This window comes from Penicillium samsonianum, assembly GCF_028829775.1.
Source record: "Penicillium samsonianum strain IBT 33392 chromosome Unknown utg000003l_segment0_segment0, whole genome shotgun sequence".
Taxonomy (NCBI): domain Eukaryota; kingdom Fungi; phylum Ascomycota; class Eurotiomycetes; order Eurotiales; family Aspergillaceae; genus Penicillium; species Penicillium samsonianum.
In genome coordinates this window covers 8,275,869-8,294,583 of record NW_026643261.1, presented here as the reverse complement: position 1 = coordinate 8,294,583, position 18,715 = coordinate 8,275,869, and the positions used below count along the sequence as shown (strand labels likewise).

General features: G+C 49.4%; 6 protein-coding genes across 6 annotated transcripts; 3 read left to right on the top strand and 3 right to left on the bottom strand.

The window, feature by feature from the left end:
- The first annotated feature begins 984 nt into the window (after positions 1-984).
- N7471_006828 (FAD-binding oxidoreductase) lies at positions 985-2,989 on the top strand. Its single transcript, XM_057279547.1, has 6 exons — positions 985-1,398; positions 1,450-1,682; positions 1,738-1,851; positions 1,904-2,270; positions 2,321-2,516; positions 2,575-2,989. The coding sequence occupies exons 1-6, from the start codon at positions 1,142-1,144 to the stop codon at positions 2,899-2,901; spliced, it is 1,494 nt and encodes a 497-aa protein (XP_057139157.1). The 5' UTR covers positions 985-1,141; the 3' UTR covers positions 2,902-2,989.
- An 877-nt stretch (positions 2,990-3,866) lies between these two features.
- On the top strand, positions 3,867-4,625 carry N7471_006827 (uncharacterized protein; the record flags this gene model as incomplete). The annotated part of the gene is made up of 3 exons (XM_057279546.1): positions 3,867-4,028; positions 4,137-4,465; positions 4,541-4,625. 3 exons carry the CDS (start codon positions 3,867-3,869, stop codon positions 4,623-4,625), a joined length of 576 nt encoding a protein of 191 aa, XP_057139156.1.
- Positions 4,626-4,885: 260 nt separating this feature from the next.
- Positions 4,886-5,146, bottom strand: N7471_006826 (MoaD/ThiS family protein; the record flags this gene model as incomplete). The annotated part of the gene is made up of 1 exon (XM_057279545.1): positions 4,886-5,146. The coding sequence occupies one exon, from the start codon at positions 5,144-5,146 to the stop codon at positions 4,886-4,888; it is 261 nt and encodes an 86-aa protein (XP_057139155.1).
- A 221-nt stretch (positions 5,147-5,367) lies between these two features.
- N7471_006825 (cystathionine gamma-synthase) lies at positions 5,368-6,617 on the bottom strand (the record flags this gene model as incomplete). The annotated part of the gene is made up of 2 exons (XM_057279544.1): positions 5,368-6,399; positions 6,456-6,617. 2 exons carry the CDS (start codon positions 6,615-6,617, stop codon positions 5,368-5,370), a joined length of 1,194 nt encoding a protein of 397 aa, XP_057139154.1.
- A 174-nt stretch (positions 6,618-6,791) lies between these two features.
- N7471_006824 (uncharacterized protein) lies at positions 6,792-10,535 on the bottom strand (the record flags this gene model as incomplete). Its single annotated transcript, XM_057279543.1, has 5 exons — positions 6,792-6,865; positions 6,917-7,263; positions 7,319-7,370; positions 7,418-7,615; positions 7,670-10,535. The coding sequence occupies 5 exons, from the start codon at positions 10,533-10,535 to the stop codon at positions 6,792-6,794; spliced, it is 3,537 nt and encodes a 1,178-aa protein (XP_057139153.1).
- Positions 10,536-14,592: 4,057 nt separating this feature from the next.
- Positions 14,593-18,027, top strand: N7471_006823 (uncharacterized protein; the record flags this gene model as incomplete). Its single annotated transcript, XM_057279542.1, has 2 exons — positions 14,593-15,191; positions 15,252-18,027. The coding sequence occupies 2 exons, from the start codon at positions 14,593-14,595 to the stop codon at positions 18,025-18,027; spliced, it is 3,375 nt and encodes a 1,124-aa protein (XP_057139152.1).
- Between the last annotated feature and the right edge of the window lie 688 nt (positions 18,028-18,715).

Genomic DNA, 18,715 nt, shown 5'->3' with positions numbered 1-18,715 from the left:
AGACCGACGCAGCATCGAAATTTCAGCATGTCAGGGGCAATCCCCCGCAAGTTTTGGAGGGCTACGGAGTACTGAATACTCCGTAGAGCCGGAGGAGTTCCACTTGCTGATCTTTTTTTTTGTCTCACTTGATTTAAGCAGTGGGTACTCCGTACTGTGCTTCTTGACTTGTGTGAAGAATACCAACCAATTATGTACTTGGTACTTTGTCTCATCTGTTGTGGCTGATTGAGTTAGTGCCACTAACTTCTAACTAGTGAAGCCGCGTTCGTTATCCAGGAAAAGCGATTAATATTAACTCTAGTGGCACGCCAACTCCGTACCTGTTCGGACAAAGCCAAACTCTCAGAGGTGATCTGTCGATCACTGGGGCCGAGAGTTGGACAAGGTTATTGCCCTCCCTACCACTCCATACAGATTCCGCAAGTTTAGCCGATTAACCAGGAAATTGCCCGATTTGGACCCGCTTCTACAGTTTCTGGCCCTATCAGGCGTGGAAATTAGGTGCCCAAATATCCGATGCTTGTATGTGTCGAGATCGGCACAAGATAGGCATTCGGCTACGCGAAGTTCGATCCAGGCGCAGACACAATCGACTCCGACGACCCGTCCAAAATAGGCATGCACAGAGTATCCGAGGTTTTCTGTATGCCCATTCCGCTGCCATGTGCTTTCGTTCACTCCGCAGCGCCTCCGAGCATGGTGACGAACTCGTCACAAATTGACGTTCAACTTGTGAGCTCTTCAGGAGTCGATAAGCAGGAGGACCTGCCCAAACGAGACTCGCGTGACCCGACCTGGATGGAATGGAATCCCTGGACAGTGCTTCTGCAGAGGATTTTTCTCTTAGCTCTTGTGGCTTGGTTTCCGTTCCTGCCGGGCCCACCATTCAAGAGGGGTGCGGTCAGTGGCTTGAGAATATCCTCCGATTATGGAGTCTCCCAAACCGAAGCTATCGAAGAGTTATATAAGATAAATCCATGGGTCCGCACCATGGAACTGATTTTGAGCTCGTGTATCTGTTGGGGCATATATTCTGACCCTGGATCATCCGTTCCAGTCCCTCATTCGGAATACATTCCTTTCTTTTGCATATTTTGGAATACTATATTTATTATATTATCTGCTTTCCTTTCACAACATGCTCCCAAGCAACGGATGGCGCGCTTTTGCGCTGTCTCTAGCTCTTGTTCCTCGGGCAATGGCAGATATCTGCGCGACACTCAAGGCCGGCGGCATTGGTATCGAAAACCGTATTTCATTGGCCTACAAGACCGATCTGACCGAGTATTGGTCCACGGCATGCGGTGATCTCAAGCCAACATGCATTGCAGCTCCGTCCAGTGCAGCGGAGATGGCACAGGTTATCAAGAACCTGCATAACGTGGATACTCTCTTGTTCGTTCTCTCCTTATACCAACAGCAATGATGTCGGCTAACCCTAAACAGTGCCATCAAGAGCGGAGGACATAACCCCAACAATGGATTTGCTAGTATCCAAGACGGCTTGCTGGTTTCAACTAAGAATCTGGATCAAGTTGACTATAACCCCGAGGATCATACTGCTATTATCGGTCCTGGACTTTCATGGGAAGAGGCCCAGAAAGGGCTTGCAGGAACTGGTCGGACCATTGTTGGAGGTCGAATGGGAGGAGTTGGAGTTGGTGGATATATGCTCGGAGGCATGTAGTCCTCCAAAAAACATCGCCGAGTTCATGTCTAATCATTTATAACTAGGTGGTATGAGTTTCCTGAGCACCCAGTACGGCTGGGCTGCGAACAATGTGTTGGACTTTGAGGTTGTCCTTGCCAATGGCACTATTGTCCACGCAACTGAAACCGAAAACAGAGGTGAGTGATACTATACCGACCTTGGGATTGTCGAAACACTAACACTTGACAGACCTCTTCGAAAGCTTGAAGGGAGGCGGCAACAACTTCGGGGTTGTTACTGCATACACCATGCAGACACATCCTCAAGACCACAAGGTCTGGGGTGGCAACTACGTTTACACAGCCGACAAAGCGGCCGAAATTCTCACGGCAGTGCGCAACTTCACCGACGAATATCCCGACGACAAGGCCGCAATAATCGTAACGTTCGAGCGCAGTCTCTTGCTTGACCTCTGTATTTTGTTCCTCTTCTACGACGGACCCAAGCCTCCCTCTGGAGTCTTCGACGAGTTCACTGCTATTAAACACACGTCAACTGCCAAGACCTGGGACAGCTACTACGACCTGCTCAAGCACAACGACTTCTTCATTCTTAAGTAAGACGAGCAATTCTTAATATTTGGATCGCTTGCTAACTAGATGCTAGGGGACAACGCTACAACATCGCCACCGAGACCACACCCCTTCCCAACAAGACCGTGGGAGCGGCCCCACTCCAAGACTACTATGAGCATTTCCGCGACGTGACCGGGTCCGTACTAGGAGTGGCCGGGATACTGGGCTCAATTGCCTTCCAGCCCATGCCCAAGACGTTCTCCCAAAAGGCCAAGGACCGCGGTGGAGTAAGAATTCCATTTCCAATGAACAAAAAGGGAGATCATGTTACTAACAACCCCTCAGGATCTCCTTGACATTCCCTCCGATCAACCATACATTATTATTGAGCTCAACTTCTCCTACGGGCTATCTGTCGACGACAGCAAGGTCGACGCAGCCACCGTCGAAATGTACCAGGGAATAGACAACCTAGTCCAGAAGAACATTGACAAGGGTCTTATTCCTGACGTGTATCGACCATTGTTTATGAACGATGCATACTACCGCCAGGACTACTGGGGACGTATTAGCCCAGACTCCAAAGCGCTTGCTCTGAAGACGAGAAAGGCGTATGATCCCCAAGGGTTCTTCCAGAAGCGGACCAGTGGAGGCTGGAGGCTGAAAGACTAAAGGTCCAGTCGGTCTAGGTATTGGATATATTTATCTCGATCTATAATTGTATTTACGAAAACTTAATCAATTGGTTTTAATTATATGACTCAAGAGAAAAGTGTTGGGGAGTAGATGCGTGAGCGATCCGCTTGTGATATATTCTGAGGTATGACTTCCCATTACCAAAATCCCCGCCAAGCAGCTCCAAGCGGAAAAATAAACATCCTTGCTGATTATTGAGGCTAGATGCAATGCCCTGAAACTTGATCTACTTTGCATTTCCCATCCTAGTGAATAATTAGATCAAAAGTAGGCGCCTGCTTCAGATTTGCAGACGCCCAGGGAACGAGTGGCTGAGAGCGACCCGCGGCGAGTTAGGGTTTTCATCCAAGCGCCAGGGTGGATTCGTCAATCGGACCTATATTGTATATTGTTATATTATTGCAAGTATTCTTCCAATGGAATTCTCTTTAGCAAAGAGCTATGAGCTCTCATACTATCTTAAGCTACTATTCATGCCGATCGTTGTATGCGGCAGAGAGCTCAATGAAAGCCAGGTCATCCAATTAAGTACGGCGCTTCTCCAATCTGTAACACACAAAGACATAGCCCGGCTTGGAGAGAGTCTAGATTCTAGATCTGATGCTAATTTAACATGGTCTAGATTTCGGACAATTGATGTCATGGAGAGACCTTTGTTGATGTCTATATAAAGAGCCGCAGCCAGCCTGGTCTTCAATCTAACAATCAGCTTCACTTTCTTTCGGAACACACTCCCTTTGTTCTTGGACTTTTTCTGCTTTCTTCTACTCTCTCAAAGCCTTTCATTCCACATATATCTACCGCATCGTTGCTTGCTTGAATACTACCTCCGACTCATCCCCTCCACTCTCGATACATCGTCATATACACAACCAGTCCGACTCTCCAAACACATTCATTACTCCAATTCAGCACATTCCAATCCATTTCAAATCCTCAAAATGTCTCCTCGCTACGGCGCCCTCGGCGCAACCTTCCAACTATCCCGCCTCTTCCAAGCCTGCTCCCTAATCGCCATAATCGGCATGACAGCCAAATTCATCAGCGTAATAATAAACAACAACGCCACACCGCCAAACATCCTAATCGGAACAATCAGCGTGGTAAGTACAAGTCCCCTCCTATCCAACCCTCACATACACAACTACTTTCTTCCCAGTCCCAACCCATCCCCTAGAGATCTCAAACTCACTAACAACCCCAACCCACAGACCTGCATCGCAGCAATCTACTGCATAATCACCGCAATCTTGTACACAGACGACATTCTCCCCTTCCTAGCCTGCGCCGTGCTCGACACGCTGCTACTAATCGCGCTGATTGTCGTCGCCATCATCGTCGGCAAGCCACTCTCGTACTTGAAGTGTACGACGCTGGCGGAGCTGGGAGATAAGGACGCTACGTCCTATGCATTTGCGTCGAGGCTTTCTAGTTATATTGCCAGCGTCAGTGGGAAGATTGATTATGTTTCGTGGATTGGGGCTTCGAAAGCGATTTGTATTGAGACGAAGGCTATTTGGGGGTTAAGTATTGGTCTTTGGTGAGTTCTAATTTTGATTTTGATTTTTGGTTTTACTATTGGGGTTTTTACTGACTTTTGGATTGGCTTTTTTAGTATTCTCTTTTTCTTCTCTGTTATTTGCAATGTCTGCTTGTGGCTGCAGAAGAAGAAGGCTCTTGCAGGTAAGAGTTTGGAGTAATGGATCAAGTGGTTTATGGGATTATATGATTGGAAAAGGATATATAGGGATCTGGGAGGGTACAAGATGGACGAGGTGGATCAATTGCTTTTTATGTCTTTCTTTATGATGATTCTTATAGCGCATGCATTAATAACCCATCTCCGACGAAAGCGAAATCAAATCAAATGAAGCCATTGATAATTCAAGAGAATAAATCAAGATGGATAAAGATTTGTAAAGTACATCCAACATAAATAGAGGTATTCAATGGAAACCCTCTATCCGGAACTCACAGGCGGAATAATAGCCACCTCACCCCCAGCCTGGATAACAACCTCCCCATCCTCCTCGACATCAACATACTCCCCATTCAGACTAACACCACAAGTAGACAGGATCTTGTGAACAATGCCAGGATATCGCTGCTCCAGTTGGCCAAACAGAGCGGATAGTTTCAGGGGCGCGGGGAGGGATTCTGTGTTTTTGGAGGTGTATTGGGATGCTGTTGCGAAGTAGTGGATTGTGAATGTGCCCGACATGGTTTGGGTGTAATTGAGGATCAATTGAGGATTGGAGAGAATTAAGGCTAAAGGAAAAAGGAGGGATTATAAAGGGTATAAGGAAGAAGTTAAGAGCGGGCAGATTAGAGGATGACCAATAGAATTGTCCAATGCGGGGTAATATTGTACCTACATATAGGTATACTTCGATCTATTATGGGCACATGTATGCATTCAATGTAGTTCATCTCGAAACGAATTTACTTTGCAAGCTCACGAAATGCCCTCGCCAAATCGGCCTTCAAATCCTCCCAATTCTCCAACCCAATACTAATTCTCAACAACCTCCGATCAACCGTCGCATCCGTCATAGTCCTCCACTCAATAAGCGTCTCAATACCACCCAGACTAGTAGCATGCTGGAAGAAATGCAGTTTACTCGGTAATTCACGAGCAAAGCGCATCTCTTTCATAATAATAGAGAAAACAGGCCCGAACCCATTAGGCATCTGCTTCTTCAACCAGTCACCCTCGACCTTCTGCAGACTAGCATGAAGGACCTCACCGAGAACAGCCTGCACAGCTGCCTCGTCGCTGTCAGGCGGGGGGTTAGGCGCATGCAAAGCAGCATCAAGCCAGGAGATAAGACGGGTAGCATTCTCGCTCTGGCGCTGGACGCGGATCTCCAATGTGCGCAGACTGCGGACGCCGAGCCAGCCCTCCATGCTACCCATGACGGTTCCGATAAAGACACGGTCGGATTTGAGCTGTGCGGCCCAGTCGTCGCGGTTCGTAGCGAGGACACCGCACAACATATCACTGTGGCCGCCGAAGTACTTGGTACCTGAGTGCATGATAATATCTGCGCCGAACTGGAATGGCTCTTGCAGGCCTGGTGGGGCGAAGGTGCTGTCGACAATAAGGTATGCGCCGCGGGCGTGGGCTTTAGCGGCGTACGAGGCGATGTCAAAGGCGGTGCCTTGGGGGTTGACGGGTGTTTCGAGGAGGATTACGTCGCCTTCTTCGAGTTGGTCGGGTTGGCAGTCCAGGGGGAGCTTTTGGAGGCCTGTTAGGCGGGTGAAGAGGGCGATGACGCCGTGGCAGCCGTGGTAGCCATCGCCGACGGAGATGTGGCGGGGGTTGAGAAGGGTGAGAGCGCCGTGCAGGGCTGATAGGCCGGAGGAGTAGCTTATAACTTGGCCGTGTAGGAGGGAGGAGAGTATTGTTTCGAAGCGGGTAGAATTTGGTGAGGACATGCGCGAGTAGATGTGGGAGGTTGGATCAAAGTCGGACTACAATGGATACGTGTTAGGCGATGAGATATACAATAGTGAGTCAAGGTGCATACAGGGGTGGCATCAGCAGCCGGTACTAGCTGGGTTGGATCATTGGAATAACGAAATGTAGTAGAGAGATGCATAGGAGGAGCGACATCAGTAACGAGGTTCAAGGCATCATCGGCATGTAGGGAGCGCGTGGAAGCACCGATAGCTTCGCTAGAATGCGACATGATAAAAGATGCTATGTTTGGTTCTTGAATTGTATGCACAGAAAAAGGGCCCGTCAAGTAAAGTTATAATACACCGGGAAATGCGGGATCCGATCTCGGGAGAGGGGGAAGAGGGGGAAAGTCACGTAATGAGTCACGTGAATCACGGGGAGGAAGAGACGGAGAACAAATGGATTATCGGCGGATAGAGCCCATGCGGGATGGTTCTCGCACTGATCCAGGAAGAGCTGCCTTGAAGCTTGCGCGTGCTATCGAACAAAGTTAGCGAAAGAACAGTACAAGACAGAGATATAACTCACAAGCCTCTGTATCGAATGTAACGGTGAGATCGTCATGTTCGATGGGATACTCGGGCATGTCAAGGCACACAAAGTTGGAGGCTGGATTATCGTCCTTCTTGGGCAGTGCGAACTTGGCATCTACCATACGAATGCCGAACTTGCCGGACCGGCCAAAGGACTCCATGATATCAGTACCCTTAAGAACGAAGTTCATACATGTACCATGCTGGAAGTCTCCGAAGAAAGCAAGCATTTGAACTACTTTCTCTTGTCGAACGATCTGGACTCGTGCAAGCGCAGCTTCCCATTTCTTGTAAATGGGAACCATACTCCGTCGGCGGGAGATGGTGAATGATGTAGCCATACTAGTTTGGTCAGCAAGATCTTGACCAAAGGGCTAGATGGATATGATAGACTCACCCATCATAGAGCACCTGGAAGCCAGTAACAGCTGCCTCGAAGGCATGAAGATCTAGAATGGAATTAGCAAAGCAAACAAAATGTCAGAAGCAGACATACCCTGCATGGTGGGGAATTCTAGCCGGCGGATCATAGGCTTCGTCGCAATCTTCTCAAGGAAGCCGGTTAATTGCCCTGGCAGTTCAGGGCGAATGAGATTATCCGCAAGCGAAAGGGTCAGATCCTGCTGCGCGGAGCGAAACAAGCTCATGCTCGTCTTACTCTGGACGTCCAAGCCAATTTTCAATTCACCAGGTCCTGGACAAAATTAGCAAGCCATTTCGAGGCGAGAAGGGGATAGAGAAAACCCACCTAAGTTGATCCGATCCGTGACAGAGCCCCATTCAGTAGCGATAAAGGCCCTCAAATGTTCCGATAGAATCGTCGGACCATAACCATGTTCAACGTAAGCATGCTCCTGATCAATAACGGAAACGCTTCCGGCGGGGAACTGGAGGTGTTTGACCGCGGGCTGGCCGGTGAATGGATCTTCGGGCTGCTCAATGCAATAAGATTGGATGGCGAATTCGGGCGACTTGATCTCTCCGTCCCGTGGAATCATGCCGAGCAGCACGGAGTGGATTTTCGTACGCTCAGCCACCTCGTGGAAAGTCATCAACATGGATCTCGTACGGCCATCCTCGGTTACTTTGAGGAGAAGAGCGGGAGCACCGTCCTCTCCTCGCAAGAGACCGAACACTATTGGTGAGCCATTGCCTAAAGTATGGCGAATGCTGCTCAAAGTCTTGACCTTCGGGCTGGTCAGGACAGCTAGTCGGAATCCCCGATGCGCATTGCGAGTACCAGTGCCTTCTGTCACGGTGACAGATCGCTCGAACAAACGGACTCGACATCTTTCTGTGGGGTCTGGAGGGAACGCCTTTGGTGTGCCCGGATCCATATATTGGAAAACCTTGAGAGTATTCTCAAATACCACAGTCTCGCCTGCCTCCGGATGGAGACTGTTCTCCGACTTCTGCGTGTATTTGACAATATTCCAAAGTGTCTTAAAATCGTCTTCCTTAAACATGACGTCCAACTCGAATCCTCGAGGAAGCTTGACTCGCATAGAATGGGACCGGACTTGCCAATCCACATCCTCCCAAGTCGGTCCCTGCTTGCGATCGGACTGAATCAAAATGTTGACAAGTTGACTTTGGCTAGTGATTGCCGCAAATACATACCAATCCGCTCGTTCGCGGACGATGGTCAATGCGCAGGGCATGGCATATTGCTGTTGCCCATCATCATCACTGGAGCTGACGCAGACCTGCACGAACATGCTACCATAGCTGAAGTATCGACTTGTGTCACCCAAAGGCATCATATGGACCAAACTTGGAGTCCTGCCCGCGTTATCTACTAACATTGATCGCGTTGCCGCACCAGATAAGACTGCTGAGACGTCGGGCGCATAGAAAGGGTAACGCAGCCAGATACTAGTATCAAGCTGGCTGGGAGAGCCTTCGTCCGAGACAACCACGGAGAGGATGTTGTTTCGTTTGATGGACATAGACAGCGACCGGAGGTGATTGATGAGAGTGTGATGTATACTCAGAATATCAGCCAACTCCTTGTCGCCGGTGGTACTCGCAACGGCCAGTAGGGCGTCAACGCCCATGGCACCGTATCGAGAGAGTTCATGATGACTGGGCACAACGTTTTCATTTATCCATAATGCCTTTCCAAGATCGATCACAGCTTGCTTGGCGTAAGTAGGTGGCAGTGTCGAACGGGAACGGGCATATGCTTCCAATCGTGTCTTTCCTCGCAAAAACCACCAAACCGCAGCCCGAATCCATTCTGCTAGCGATGTTTCTATCAATGGCTTAACATCCTCTGCTGCGAGTTTAATAGAACTCTCATATTGTGCATTGTACTCTTTGAATTCAGAAAATGCGGTATCGCCAACTTGGTTGGCAATATTTCGAAGTGAGAACTTGGGGGGTTGGGCGCTGCGTGGCGGCTCTTGACCTTCGCGACTCGGAGATTTCTGGTTTGATGCAGGCAGGTCCTGGAGTGGCGGTTTGGCCAGTGTTGGTGAAACCTTGCCGGGGCTACCTGGGATGAGATTTGCGGGCATTCGTGGGTCAATGGGACTGAGATTCGATGGTGCACGTTGCGTTGAGGGGCTTGGGGGGTTCCGGATCGAATCGACAATAGACCTCATTGACAGAGAGATTGACGGCGCAAGCGGAAGTCCCGGCGTTTGGGCTATTTCGTGGACCGATTCAGGATTGTAAGCTTTGATGGGCGGTTCCGGGCTAGAAGGGCTGGGAGGGCTGGGGGGAGTTGAGAAACCATCGTCTTCGGCTCCAGGAGACAATGGATCTTCCTCATAGCGATGGTGCAATGCGCGACCTTCCTCCGCTTGCATCTTGTCGCGGACGCGTTGTGCGAACGAGCTCGCCTCGGTATCGCCACGGAACGACAATCGAGAGCTGCTGTCGCTCAAAGGCAATGTACTCAGGAAGTCTGCATCCTGAGGATTTTGCATCAGCGGGGGTTTCCAGTCCGATTTATCACGCTGAGGCGAATAAGCCGCCTGTCGGGATCGCCCATTGCCATCGCCCAGCGATGTGTCAAGTCGCAGATTTGGCAGATGCGATCGCGAAGGGTCTGAGGGGGACGCAGGGATATTGCCAGACTGGGTTCCCCTGCTGTCCGACCTTTCACGAGCCCGCGAAATCTCAATAGTTGGCGACTCCGTCTCATCGCCTCCCTCGCCAATCACTTCTGGGGTTTGCGGGCTGAAACCCACCCGCAGCCCTTTGCCTTTGCGCCCACCGGGCTTGGCAGAGGCAGGAGCGGGGGCGGGCACGCTAGGAGATAGGTCTGAGAAATTGAAAGGGACATAGTTCTCGTGAGGCAAAGCTGGCGCTGACGCTGGCGCTGGCGCCGGCACAGGCACTGGCTTGGAGGGAGGGTATCCAGAGATATCTTGTGAGGAAGGAAAGCGGTGGGCAACGTTTTGCGGAGGAATGTATCTTGCGTCGATAGGCGGGGGAGCTGGAGTTGATTCCGGGGTGCGAGAGCTCAGGAAGTCTGCGATTTCTTGATGTTGATGCGACGCAGCCTTATTCTTATCCTTGGAGAACAGTTTATTTTTCCAATGGGGTTTCTTCGCGGGTTTGGGCTGCTCCGCGGGCAGAAAGGAGAATGGGTCATCGGCAGACATGACAGGAAAGATTGCGAATAGACGCAATCCACATCGCACTCAAGCCAAGGATACTACCTAGATAGTGAAATATCCCCTCTCCCTGTGTGTTGAAGGATCGACAGGGGCTTTAGGCCTGATAAGAATTGAGATCGAATAGCGGGGAAGGGGAGAGGGGAGAGTAGGGGGGGGAATAAGAGGGAGAGGTGGAGGTGAAGTATGAAGAGTGAACCTTGGAAGTGCGAAGGATCAAGTGTTGGAGTGTCTCAAAATAGCCCCAAGTGTCCAAAGTGTCAAGTGTCAAGTGTCAAGAGGAAGGAGGGGTGGCTAATCGAAGCGCCCGTGCTCCAAAGACTATCAGGAATAAGATTAGCCCACAATTTCAAACAAAATAAAAAAGCAAGCACTTACTCCGTATAGAGATTAAATCGTTATTGTAGCTGGACCAGCAGCCTGAGACATGAGAGGTGGTAAGAACTAAAAGAAGCTGGAGGTACACACATCAGGGGGGAGAAGAAGAAGGCCCTGGAGATACTCCGCAGGTACCAATTGCCGCAGTGGAGTCGGGGCTTTTTCTGTGGATCTTGTATATAGCGAATATTAATAGGGACGTTAATAGGTTAATGGGGTATATTAATAGGCATATTAAGAGACATTTAATACCCTCTTTAATAAGGACATGTGCTACAATTCCATATCTATAAATCTATACCATCCCACATACCTCAAACACCTACAGAACGCCTTTCAAGCCACCAAAGGGCTATATATATCCAATCAGCATTGACAAGCCGCTCGTCTCATACTGAAACTCCACTAGGCCCAATCGGAGCGAGAGACCCACCGCTGACGAGTTTTGAGAGCTTTGAAGATCAAAGATATTCATAAAAATGACACCATTGTTACATACTTTGGATATATAATTTGATATTGCACATCCCTACCTACGATCGACTGCCTCTACAGTTTCTACCCCATAGTAAAAAGTCAAAATAATCCTAACCCATCTCACCTAATCTCATCTAGGGGCTTCTTAGCGCCCGAATTTTGAGACTAATCTAGGTAATGGGCTCTTGGATTAATTGGTTCACTTGGTAATATGCCCTAACCCTCGTGGCTTCTCTCCAGGTTGGAGGCTTGGCTGAAATGTCTCTTCCTCAATTTGGCATTTGATCAGATGCCCGTTTTGTCGGCTTCCCCGTTTCGTCCTCCCGTTACCGTAGAGTGGCATGCACGATCCCTACTTTCGAGTCTCTAATTCGTTACTCCGTACACTCATATGTAAATCCATGGATATGTATGATCTTAATGGCTGAAGATGTCTGCAAGCAACCTGCGAGTATAATGCCCTTTGCTTGTCACCGCTATATGTCTTGCTCTTATCAAGTAGGTTCTATGTTGTATATACCCTGGTTCCTTGACTAATCTTCAGAGTGGCTACCCTGACCGGGGATCATTCGACTGGAACCCACGCCATATGCAAGGAAAAAGAACAAAGAAATTTTATCAACAGCTGTTGTAGCTCGGACCACCCCGCATCTAAACAATTAATATCCGCTTGTGCCCAGCGTTCATACCTACATACACCCTGAAGTAGATCATCCCGGGGACCTCGGGAGATCACAGACCTGCTTACTCACTATGCAATCTTACCTAGGTAAAGTTAGTGGAGCTTCTAAGGTTGCAAGGACGGCCAATCTCATTTCTATGTACAAACTTATCAATTTAATGAACAGATGGTAGTGGCTTGGCATACTAGCCTTGGAAAATCCGGGGTCTATTATCTTGGGCTCTCAGAAGTGTGGGGGAGGACCTTGCAGCAAGCCACAGAAGGTGTCAAGTCCCAGCCCTATATGTTCCACATCGCACTGAGGTCTATATTAATGTATACAATTTTTGAAGAATAAGTTACTTGTACGCAAGCCTTGTGTACATAATCCCTGTTTGTTCAAGCCGATAATAAACATCTCCACTTGGCAAGATAGCAATATATTATCACGATAACATCACCAGAATCGAAAAAAAACCAAAAATTTTCAACTCTCAGATATTCGAGTACTACTGGCCAGTATATAATATTATAAAGCATGAGACATTACAACCGTATTGCAGAACTGTTAAGAACTATGGAAAAGGGGAGGAAAGGAAGACTGTAGGAGTCCAAATACGGTAGGAGATCATGTGACCGAGAGATATTCAAACACCAGAGTAATAATAGACCATTTGAAGCCCGTCTATACTAAGCCTAGAATAGAATATTAGTTACAATCTACTATAAGCTCTAATGGCAGTATTCACCGCCGTCATCTCGCAGTAGCGGTATAGAATCGCTGAGCTGTTACAGACAGACACATAGAGACAGTCAAATTTATATACTGCAAGGTCATGGGCAAGTACACAGCAGCCTGGCCAGACATAGAAACAAACAGCTACTAACACACACACACTAGCTAGGAACAATGTTAGATCCGGATTTAATGGTTGGACATGATGTTGATTTGTTCACAGCGGCAATGCCGAAGATTCAAGAGAAGAATGAAGGAATATGGTTTGGATTGGCACAGTTTGCTGAGGATACATATGTAGTTTGTTGAGGGATAGAGAGATAGTGAATGTACTGGATTAGGCGAGGATTTTGCGGCTTTCGGTTGACGGAGCTAGGTTGGTTCAGGCTTAGACTGGGTGAGAATGAAAGTGGAATGAGGAACTCAATGTGGCGTTAACCTTTTCGTTAGTATTCTCATGTCTCCTAGGAGGTGAAACATTGAGCTATGTTGTATAGCCCTACGGAGTACTCCGTACACGTCGGATATTCACGACCCAGTATGCTTCCAAATTTCTAGAAGTATTGTTTTAATCACCCCGAGATGGAGATATGACTACAGAGTCAACCGGGATTTGAACAATAAGTTTCCATACCGGGATCTATATACGAGCAAGGCCTGACGCCACCGTACTTGTCTCACCAGAAACCTCCATCGCTGAACCCCCCAGTGGAGTTGGACAGCTAACGCAGGGCGCTAGACCCTGAAAATTCTACCATTACATATCTGCACTATCGTTGTCTCTCAACTGATCCTGTCCGATTGGTTAGATGAAATATCGACCAGGCTCACCCCGGTTTAGGGCAATGTGGCACATCCCAACCTAGTCACCACCCGAGACAATATCACCACAGAGTAACCTTCCAATCTCATAGTTCCACGACATAGCCGACGCCAGGTCTTGCCGGAAACTGATCGGCACGAATAAAGCCTTGAGCCTCGGGCATGATGGGGTTCACCGATCAGTAAGTGAGACAATCCAGACAAAAATCCACCTTGAGCGACTATTTAGAGTCGACCGAGACATATGAGGAGGAATGATTCTAGAACACAACGATTATAAGATAAAGACATAAAGACATGTCTCCTCCCTCGTAATTGAAGACGATTTCTGTCCATGGATATGACAACAGGGCAGGAAACTGTTGTAGAGACGCAGGGTCTCGGTTATTTATTTCCGGGGGTTCGGCTCCAACCGACACAGTGGATATAATTATGGGATTGAAAATAGTCCTAAAAAAAAAAGAATTTTTATTGTATTTTATTTTGTATTTCATAATCTTACTCTTAAAAAGAAGAAAAGAGTACATAGATAGGTATAGCCGCCTATTATTAGCATAGTCGAGTAGTCAGCCGTCAAACTCCACCAGGGCCAGACTAAACAAGGCGCAGCAACAACAACAGACCAACCCACTGCGAAAATTGAGCCACTTTTTTCCACCTTGTGTTTTGTTCTTTGACTTCCGATCTTCCCCCGGGATATGCCGCGTTTGACGACTTAGCGGCCGACTTACAACGTACGCAGATTTACGTACCTCCAGGCACCGGCCTAACTTCGAAACCCCCAACTCCATCACGCGAGACTTCATCCTTGGTCCATTTCCTGCGGTAACATTTTTATCAATCTCAAGTGACTATCGACCCTGGGAAGGGGTGCGCGCGGTGGACGAGACCCCGACATCGACCCATTGTCAACACAACGTGGATTCGATCATCTACGCCGGGGGTTGACCTCCCCGAGGAGGTCATCCCGGATGCCTGAAACGGACATGTACGACGCGGCGGAGATCGAGCTGGAAAAATCCACATCCTCCTCTCGAAGGAAAGGAACCAGGGGGCCGCGACGCAGTGGATTACACATTTTGCAAGGTCGGCCATGGCGTGACACTTCGAAACGCCGAACACAACCATGGAGCCCTGTGTGGTGGATTGCACTGCTTTGCTTAGTGAGCTTTGCATCGCCAGCCGCTGCTGTTCTATTGGACTTTGAAAATTGTCTATCGGAAACCGTCCTCGAGTCCGACCCTCTACAACTTCAATTCGTTCCTACCAACGTGTCCGTCAAATTCAACCTTACCAACCCTCTACACCCGCTCGCTATCACGGTTTATGGCAATGTGTCGGGAACTGTGTCTCGAACTGCAAATTACCCGGCACTGGATTCCCCCGTCTGGACAAATCCCAATTGGACCGATGGGAAGATTGAGGATGTGAGCAGTACCAACAACAAGTACAGCACGCTGATGACGGATCTCAACGTGCTCAGCTTCACGCCCTTCCACAATGCCTCTCGTTTCCGTGACGCGGTAACGCAAGGCACCCTCCCGTTGGGTCCAGTCTTCAATTACAACCTGTAAGCTGTTCCCGGAACAAAAAGTCTGTGCTTTCTAACTGATCCCTTTCTTTTATGCAGGAGTGATTTGAACACATTACGAGCGTTCTCTGTTCAACATGATATGCTTTCAACTTACCGTTTCGGAACCATCACACCGTTATTGACGATTCGCTCTGGAGATGCATCCGCGGTTCAGCTCGCGTGTATTTCAGTGAGCGCCACGCCGGACTTCGGGACAGCCCTCAAAAATGCCATCGCCTATGTGCCTCTTGTAATTTTGATACTCGTGGGGATTGCGACCATCGCTGCCGCCATGTATAGCCCTTGGGGCACAACTGATCTGTTTCGGTGGACAAGCAACTACGGCCGAGATGAGGACGTTCTCCGGCTTGTCACTCCTGGATTTGCAGATTGCCTGCAATACCTTCAATTCGTGGTCTTGACGGGCTCGCTTTCTTTGGATTACCCAGGCTTCTTCCAGCCTGCAGTGAGCCAGGGAGCATGGTCGACTCTCATGTTCAATCAGAGTTTCGTGAGCACTGATATGGGCCGCGATCCCGTTGTCGATGGTGTATATGCCATCAATGGAACTTATGGCCTCGACCGATTGAACCACCTGGTTGGCATGGCCTCGTCCCAGGATATCTGGCCCGGTATGATGATATGGGTGCTGGTAATCCTGGCTTGTGTGACGGTGCTATTCCAGATCGCATTCGCGCTTCGATGGTTGTATCGTGAGTTGGCAAACAACACCGATCAGGATCTGCGTGCTAGAAACATGCCGTTTACCATGGGCAATCTCATTCGCATTGTCTTCAATTTCCTTCTCTTGCCAATCGTTTCCCTTTCCTTCTTCCAACTGGTTCTCGCTCGTCAATCGCCCGCTTATTGTGTTGCTTTGGCAGCCGTTGTGCTTGTTATTCTCGCTTGCTTCTCCATCTGGGTTATCCGAGTGATTCTTACCACCCGACCCAAGTCTCACCTTTTCGATGATCTGCCTACAGTGTTATTGTATGGGCCGCTATATAATACATACTGTGACGATGCAGCAGCCTTCGGCATCGTCCCGATTGTCTTGAACGTCGCTCGCGGGATAGCCATTGGTGCTTTGCAGCCATCTGGCATCGCCCAGGTGGTAATGCTAGCCATTTGCGAAGTTGTCTCCGTACTAACCCTGCTGGCTTTCCGACCTTTCTCAGGACCGACTCACATGAACCTGTACCACTGCCTCTTCTCTATCGTGCGTTTCTTGACAGTTATCTTGAGCGTCATCTTTGTGCCGTCATTGACAGTTTCGGATGTGGCACGAGGATGGATCGGATATTTGATCCTTGTGCTACACGCCATGGTTCTCATCTTCGGGTTCTTCCTTAACGCGATGCAAACATTGATCGAGGTTCTGGCAAGACTGGCTGGTGCGGGCGGTGCCACTCGTGGTGGCTTGACCAAGGTACTTGGTATGCGCCAGCTCTCTAGGCGCACTCCGCGGCGTGATCTTACTCGGCAGAGTATGGGCTCGGAGGCTGCTATGCTCGGCCATGGTGACGACCGTATGTCTTCTCAGTTTGATGGATCGCGTCCACGCAGTCTGTCTGGGAGCTCTGGTCTTCTTCTGAACCGTGCCACTGCTAGTGATGGCAGAGCCAGCGCTGTCTATGATTATCCCAGTTCGCAAGGGGGCACGCACAGTCGTGCCCCCAGTGGAGGATTTCCCACACCTACCTCAACTGCCTACCAAGGAGCCGGCTTCCCTAGCTCGCCTAGCAGTGGTACGATGATGGGAACAAACCCTCGTGATCCCTATTATCGACCACCCCGCCCCGGGAAAAGAACTCCCCCGGGAAGTGCTGCTCTCGAGAAAGGGAAGAGCCCATCAAGGGGCTTCTTGAAATCAAAATCAAGCCGCCGAGCAGTCAATACCGAAGACGACCTGGCAGATGGTACCATGTCTGGGCGGGCCACACCTGTTCCAGCATATCTAGCAGCACCCAAGGATGATATGGAGCTTGATACCCCACGCAAGCCAAAGGATTATGCTGTTCGCGAAGTTGATTTCTACTACGGTGTCCGAGGCCCACCGCTATCCCATAGCGGCACCCGAAAGTTGAAAACTGGCCCAGCCGACCCCACAGGCCCAGTCTCGTCTGCGACGGGCTGGTTCCGAGGCTTGCTCCAAGGGAAGACCAAGGACAACGCCAAAGGATTTGAGGTGGTCCGAAGTGCTCGTGCGCCTCCTCCGGGATTATTCCCGCGAGGAGGCGACTATAATGATCATTATCAGGATGATACAGGCACGCCATCCGCCAGCCATTCTCGGAATGTGTCTACTAGCAATGTTCCTTATCAGGATTCAGATAATGACCACGACCCCGAGCGATCAAGTGAGACACGCCCACCAGTGCTGCCACCACTTAATACGTCAGTTGGCGGTGGCATCGAGTTGCCCAGTCGAACGGGTTCTCGCCACACACAGGCGCCTAGTGAACAAGACGCGGGTGCAACTACAGCTGGCCTTCCAGTTGTGACCGAGACCCTGTCGCACAATTCTGGGGTAGGCCAGCACTCTGAGCACTCTGAGCACCTTCTCCAGCCAGAAGGCTCCACCACCGCGCGCCTGCCCTTCAGCGGGAGTAGCTCGCCATCTCGTGATCGAGGTCTGTCTATGACCTCAACTTCAAGGTCAAGGTCAAACGCCTCGAGCGGCCCTCGATCGGAACGGCCTTCGAGTATGGGCTATGTACCTCAACATCGCGCACACGACCACATCCACGAGGCGAGCCCCGATGAACCATCGTTTACAGGCAGCTCAGCAGAACTTGTCGACGAAGCTGCGCTGAGCGGACACGAACGCTAGAAATATGACAAAAGGCAGCCAGATGTATTCTGAACAAGTATATTCCTCTTCTTCGATATCTACCTCTATCTCTCTCTCTGCTCCTATCATGGATCTGCCCCCACTTATTTCCCATTCACCTCTATCGATATCGTCACCACGTCTTCTCCCCGAAATACTGGCGAATTGATGCCACCATCACGAATTTCCTTACTTTCTGTCCGTCCATCTCTTGCTTTGTTTGCCGACATAAAATTGCTGCGACGGCGTTTTATCTCTGATCCCGAGGTACACCTAATGGGGAGTGAGCGCATTGGCTTCTTTGTTATCTTTCTGGCTGTCGCTAAATCTAGGCCACATGCTGTTTTATTTTTGGAGGCTTTGCTTCTTTCTGTACCTGTGCCTTTTCGCTCTTCTTGTATCAATCTTCGGACACACTAGTACCGAGATCATAATTAATGAGGGTTGTTCATTAGTGCTCTTGCTCTTTTTTAGCGGTGACATTAAGGCCTAGATATGGCTTAAAAGATGGATTAAAGTAATAATTCGCCCATAGATAAGCAATATATGTATCTTGTTTGAATTATGAGACCCAGGTCAGAACATGGAGCGAGCAACAACAAGAAACAACCGAGGCCGATGATGTGCGGGCAGATCGGGCCGATACTGTCAATCGCCACCGCCTCACCGCCCCACGATAACAACCGTA

Bases quoted from the DNA above. Each gene is read 5' to 3' on its own strand.
- N7471_006828 (XM_057279547.1), top strand. From the start codon at position 1,142: ATGCTCCCAAGCAACGGATGGCGCGCTTTTGCGCTGTCTCTAGCTCTT. The intron at 1,683-1,737 runs GCATGTAGTCCT...ATTTATAACTAG, and splicing joins TGGTGGATATATGCTCGGAG to GTGGTATGAGTTTCCTGAGC. The intron at 2,271-2,320 runs GTAAGACGAGCA...ACTAGATGCTAG, and splicing joins AACGACTTCTTCATTCTTAA to GGGACAACGCTACAACATCG.